The sequence below is a fragment of the Herpailurus yagouaroundi genome, unplaced genomic scaffold, assembly GCF_014898765.1.
Source record: "Herpailurus yagouaroundi ecotype Mexico unplaced genomic scaffold, PumYag 190, whole genome shotgun sequence".
Taxonomy (NCBI): Eukaryota; Metazoa; Chordata; class Mammalia; order Carnivora; family Felidae; genus Herpailurus; species Herpailurus yagouaroundi.
The window spans coordinates 37,395,849-37,401,848 of record NW_024412421.1 but is presented as its reverse complement, the minus strand read 5'-3'; the positions used below and the strand labels follow the sequence as shown (position 1 = coordinate 37,401,848).

The 6,000-nt window shown below is 66.0% G+C and overlaps 1 protein-coding gene across 1 annotated transcript in view; it reads left to right on the top strand.

The window, feature by feature from the left end:
• Positions 1-1,036: 1,036 nt before the first annotated feature.
• The window catches only part of CBFA2T3 (CBFA2/RUNX1 partner transcriptional co-repressor 3), an 82,694-nt gene continuing 77,730 nt past the window's right edge, over positions 1,037-6,000 (top strand). The window contains 2 exon segments of the mRNA XM_040443332.1: positions 1,037-1,103; positions 1,106-1,519. Coding sequence (XP_040299266.1) covers positions 1,052-1,103; positions 1,106-1,519 — 466 coding nt within the window. The 5' untranslated portion in view covers positions 1,037-1,051.

The following is a 6,000-nucleotide window of genomic DNA, read 5'->3' as shown; positions in this document are numbered from 1 at the left end:
CCACTGTGACAGCCGTGAGCTCTGGGGAAGCACACCAGGAAACGGGGAGGGGGTCTTACTTCTTTCTGTACCCTTTATGCATGGCTTGCAGTATTCACCATGTGCAGGCATTACTGAAAACCTCAACTCAATGGAATGAAAACAGCGCAGAGGTCTGTGCACCAGCCCTGTGTCTGCGGGCCTCACCCCTTCGGCCTGACGACGCTGAGCCTGCAGCCGTGATTGGGCCCCAAGGGAGCCAACTGCTGGGCCACTGTGGGGGCACGGGGCCCGGTGTCTTCTTCACAAGGCCACCTGCTCTCCTGCCGTCACCCCACATATGTGGCTGCCTTCAGTACGTGGCCTTTTTAGTGCCTCTGATGTACCTGGCACCCTCTTTGCTGAGTGCCCGTGGGGAGGGGGCTCCGAGGACACAGAGGGTCTGACATGGTTTCTGGAAGCCCTCAGACTGGGGGAGCAGCTCTAATTCCCCCAGCAGATCCCTTCCAAATTGGTCACTGTCCCTGCAAGGTGCCCATGGAGAGGTGGGGAAGGGTCTCCTTGAGGATCCCCCCCGCCCCCGCCCCACCCCCGCAGCCAGGAGACCGCGCTCAGAGAGGGGTTTCTTCACCTGGCCTGCGGCGGTCCTTTCAGAGTGGGTGGGGGTCAGGAGGCCCCAGGCAGCCAAGGGAGAGCCCCGGGGGTGTGGGGGGTGAGGGGTGGCCTGTCAGGACTCAGGGCGAGGTCTGACTCCAGGGCAGGGCCAACGCTCAGGGAAGCGGCCCCGGGGAACTGGGCGGGGAGGCGGGGAAAGCCCGGCCGAGGGCAGTGGGGGGGAAGCGGGGCCAGGCCCAAGGTTGGGCGGGGGGCACAGGTGGACGGGGCGCGTGGGGTCGGGGGCTCGGCCCGCACGGACACTACCCCCCCAGCCCCGGTCGAGGAAGCGCGCCTGGCGGTCCGGGCCCTCCCGGCTCCAGGTGGGTGTGGTGTCAGCGGGCTGGCTGTAGGAGGAAGTTGTTGGAAAGTCAGACCGGAATGGCCTCGAGGGAAGGCCGGGCAGGGCCCGGCCCAGATGGTTCCTGTTGAGGAAGCGGTGGGCACAGCTGCAGGCCGCTTCCCCGGCCCCGGCCCTACTATCACAGTGACACAGCTGGCTGCCCGGCCCGCGGGCTGCAGGGAGACCTCCCCCACCGGCGCCTCCCCAGGCCCGCCCTGCGTCACATGAGCCCCTGCAGCCTCCCGCCCCCTCCCCAGGCCGGCGGGCACGGCTGCTGGAAGGCGTGGAGCTGTCTGGGGGACAGAGGCCGCCGGCTGCCGGAGAGCCGGGCCGGCCGCGGCCCTCTTCCCTCCCTTGTGGCCCCACGAGGTCAGGAAGGGCGCTCACGTCGGCCCCCAGAGGGCTGCTCACCTGTCGCCCGGCGCCAGGACTGCCTCCCGGACCCACCTCCAGTCCTATGTCCCTGGCGTCCCCCTGTGCTGGAGAGCGTCGCTGCGTCCACCGGCTGCTCAGTGCCCCGGGGTTCCCAGGAAGGGCAGCCAGGTAAGGGGATGGGGGGGGGGGTGGCGTGGGGGCCGGAGCAGGTGGTCAGAGTGTGACATCTCTAGGCTGCCTCCTGCCTGGCTCTGTTGACTCACCTCAAACCCACACAGCTGGGACAGGTGGCCCCGGAGGGCCCGGCAGGTGCCAGGCCGGGTGTGGGCGCCCCACCCGGAGGCAGATGCTGGAAGGGGCCTGCTCAGTCCCATCTAGGAGGGAGTGGGCTCTGTCTTCCCCCACGGGCAGGGTCCCGGGACTTGGTGAGGAAGGCGGTGTGCGGTCCTCCCGGCAGGACCCTGAGGCTTAGGGGTGGGATGAGGACACTGGGTCCACGGGGAAGAGGGCCTGGGCCGGGGCCCTGGGCTCCAGCGATGGTCCAGGACTCAACCGCCGTACCCACTGATGAGCTGTCCCTGGCAAGACCCCTGCCCTTTGGAGCCGGTGCCAGAGAGAAGTGGTGATGGGCAGGCCTCCCCGCCACCCCGTGGCCCCCACTGCCAAGCACCTGGCTCACCCCAAGACTGGGGGGGCACAGCCGTGAGCAGGCGACCCCACTCCCCAGCCCACGCCACGTGGCCACGCTCCGAGGAAACTTTGTAACCTTCCAGACCTCGCAGCCCCAAGTCCCGCTCCTGGAGCCTTCTCCAGAGGCCAAGTGGGCCCCTGACCCGCAGGCCCGGCACCCCGACCCAGGGATGTCCCTGCCGGCTCTGTAGAGCCTGCTTCCCCAACCTGCTGCCGTCCAGGCCCCGAGGGCCAGCCCCTGATTCGGGCTCTATCAGTCACCCGAAGCCAGGTGTGGGAAAGCCTGCCTTGAGACAGGGTGAGGAGTGCACCCACGGCATCTCCCACGTGTGGGTGACTCCAAGACGCCTACAGGGTGGTGCCAGGTTGCTGGCCCTGGCACATGGTCACCCTGCCTCTCAGGCTGGCCAGTGGCTCCGGTCCAGTCAAGTTCCTGGTGGGCACCACACAGCCCCTTCCCTTCCTGGGGCAGCCCCCCCCCCCCCGCGCCCGCCGCGGGGGGGGGGGGGGGAGGCGGGCCCGGGCACCCGCCGCGTCCTCGCCTGGGCGCGAGTGTCAGGGTCCTCGCCAGGGTCCTCGAGTGTCAAAGCCTGTCCTCCTGCTCCCTGATGGAGCCAAGGCGCAGCTCCTCCCAGGCTGCCGTGGGAGAGGACAGACAGCAGGTGCTTGTGCGAGCCTCGGGCTGTGTTGTGTTTGGATGGGGCAGGGGCGTTCGCGCGAGGAAGGAGTTTGAGGCGGCAGTGCCTCCACGGTGCCGGTGGGCCGCGGGCACCGGGGTGGACGGTCTCATGCAGAATCCCAGCCATCAGTTTATCGACCCCGCGGTCACTGCGCATGCCAAGCTCACTGCTCCCCCGGGGTGGGGGGGGCTCCCCGGGGCGGTGGGTGTTTGGCCAGTGTGTTATTGGGCTCCGGCTTGTGTGGGCACGGGAGTCCCAGCCCCGAGGTACTCTGGCTTTTACAAGCTCACAGCCCATCTTTTCTTAATCGTCCGGCTCCACAGGACGGGCCACAGCCAGGCTGGGACACGTCCTAACCCCTCAGGCCGCCCCAGACCCCACCCCCTACCCCCCCCCCCCCAGGGCTCTGCAATGCTGGAGGGACCGCCAGGGAGAGCAGCAGGCCGGCTGGGGGAGCCCTTGGGGTCTGGGGGGTCTCGGGGTCTAGGACAGGCCAGTGGGGAGCACGGCTCCACCGTGCAGTTTCTGGGGCCCACAGGCACCCCAAGAATCCATGAAAACCTCGGAGACCCCAAAATACGTTAAGTGGCCCTAAAGTATGAAAGCAACAACGGTTGGTGATATCTTCTGAAGGGTTAGGACGGAGCCTTTCCGCCTGAGAGCGAACACCTCTGAACGTGGCCGTGGCTGTCCGGCTGGCAGGAGGCGCACGCCGAGGTCAGGCAGACGGCGTGGCCCTCCTGGCCGCCAGATCCCGCTGCAGAGCCCCGGGCAGGCGCCGCAGCTCCTCCGCAGCCCTGCTGTGGTGGAGGACTGGATGGGTCCGGACCCCACGGTGACCCCACGGGTGGTAGACCCGCTCAGGGCAGGGGAGACCTGAGCGTGCAGTGGGAAAGAGGAGTGTTTACCTCGCTCAGATTTATTAGGCGCCTACTGTATGTGCAGGCCCCCATTCCAACGAGCCCACTCTGCAGACGGGGAGACTGAGGGTCAGGTTGCTGCGCCCCCGACAGGAACCAGAGATGGGACCCAGGACACCTGGCAGAGGAGGGCCAGGACAGACCATTGAAGTCACTCCAATTTGGCCTGAAGCAGAGGAGGCTGGGGGCAATTCACCATGACCACCTGGGGGAGAAACGGAGTCGAGCCTGCTCTGGTATCACTGGGGAGGGACAACGTGGGGTCCAGGTGGCAGACTTCAGCCTTCGTGTGACCGGGGAGATAATGAGCATTCCATCCCTAGAGGCGTCCAAGCAGATGCGGCTGGTGTTGGGTGGTTAGTGAGGGTTGGGTGAGATCCCACAGAAGGTGCCGTCCTGAGCCTGGAGCCCGGCAGAGTCCAGCCTTGGGCCACCTGGTCCAGGGTGGGGAGGGTCCAGAGGCCACCACAGCCAGCACGTGCACACTCCGACCCCAGTGTGCCCGGGGCACCCCGTGCAAATCTATCGGTGTCCTGACAGTTCCCACAAGCATGGTGGGGAGGCTCCTCCTCCCCACCATGCCCTCTCAGGCCCCGTCCTCCCCCTGCCCCCTCCAGCTTCCCCTTGACCACCGGCTCTTCTCCACATGCCCTTCCCTGCTGTATTAATCTCCTGGGACCGCTGTGACAAAGTGCCACCGACCAGCGGGCTCGGAATAGGAATCTATCCGCCCCCAGGTCTGGAGGCCCAAAATCGAGGTGTGGGCGGGGCCGAGCCCCCTCCCCCAGCTCCCGGGGAGGGTCCTCCCTGCCTCCTCCAACTGTGGCTGTGTCCCTCCCATCTCTGCCCCTGTCTTCATGTGGCTTCTCCTCTGTGTCCCTATGCCCTCTCCTTTCCTGTAAGGACACTTGTCATTGGATTCAGGGCCCCCCAGTCCAGGTGACCAGACCTGTAACCATCCCATCTGTATCCAGGCAGCAGGCTTGGGGAAAGGCGCCCAGAGCCCGTACTGCCCATCTCTATCACGGCCTGTGGTCAGGATGTGGCCGCACGGCCTCCCGGGGGGCAAGGCCGTCTCTGTCCCAAGCCCCCAGCATCCCTCTTGTCACTCAGCCGTGGCCCCTGGCCGTGCTTGTGGGGACCGTCAGGACACCGATAGATGTGTATGGGGTGCCCAGGGCATCGGGGTCGGAGTATGCGCAAAAGCCCCTCTCCGCGATGAGGGCCCGGGCTGAGCCCCGCAGTGACCGCCTGACTTGTGACATGGCTGTGACCCTCTGCGTCTGTGCACAAAGTACCGTTGGCAACTTTGTTGTTCGATCTTGTCAGTATCGTCGCCGTGTGCAGGGCGGCCCTCCCGCAGGGGCTTTTCCCTTCGCTCAGACCCCACCGAGACCTGAGGCGACAGGTCCCATCTCCCGCCTCCTGTTCCTGTCTCGAACACACAGTGCCGGGGACCCTGGCTCGGGGCCTGCAAGCCCGCATGTCATGGCGACCGCCATCACAGAAAAAGATACCGAGGGTCCCAGGGGCACCCAGAAGGCCAGAGCGGAGGCGCGATTGAGCTAGCTCTGTTGACTCTACAGACGGATGCAGGGTCCGTTCAGGGAGGGAAGCCGGCCCCAGGGCCACCGCCTGGCAGGAAGCCAGCAGCACCACGGAGAGATTGGAGAAGGGTGATTTGATGACCTTTAATAAGGGTCAAAGGTTAAACAGAGCAAAGGTTAAACACAGTCTGGGGGCCGATGTCCCTGAGCAGGGGCGAAGAAGGGCAGAGGGGAAGGAGCTGGGAGAGAGCCCAGGAGAGGGAGTGCAGTGGGGCTGTGGTCGTCCAAGGGGTTGGGAAGCCCTCAGGACACACACCCACCTGTCCCTCCCGCCACCCCCCGCATCCCCCGAGGCGCTCTGGGTGGCCCGCTGGAGCCAGCCTCCGGGGCACGAAACTCTGGACACACAGGAGCCCTGGACTCGGTCAGGAAGCCTGGTTCCAAGGGCAGAGCCTGCAGTCCCCTGAGGCTTATGTCAGGACAAAGAGGAAGGCCACTCCTGGGGAAAGCCAGGACCCCTTCCTCCCCCAGTAAATGTGGGGCGTTTTGCTCCTGGGGCCCTCAGTGTCTGCTGGAACATGTGTGTCCGCTGCCCATGCGGTCCCCGTGCCACAAGCCTCCTGAGACAGGCCAACAGGAGGACACCAACCAGCCATGTCCTCCCCACCCACTGAACCCCGAATCTGAGCCTAGGAAGATAGAGCTGCCGGCCGGGTGCAATCCAGGCCAGCTTCCTGGAGGAAGTGGTCCCAAGAGGGCAGCAGGAGGAGGCAAAGAAGGCTTTCACTTCTCGAGGTATCTTGACTGCAGAG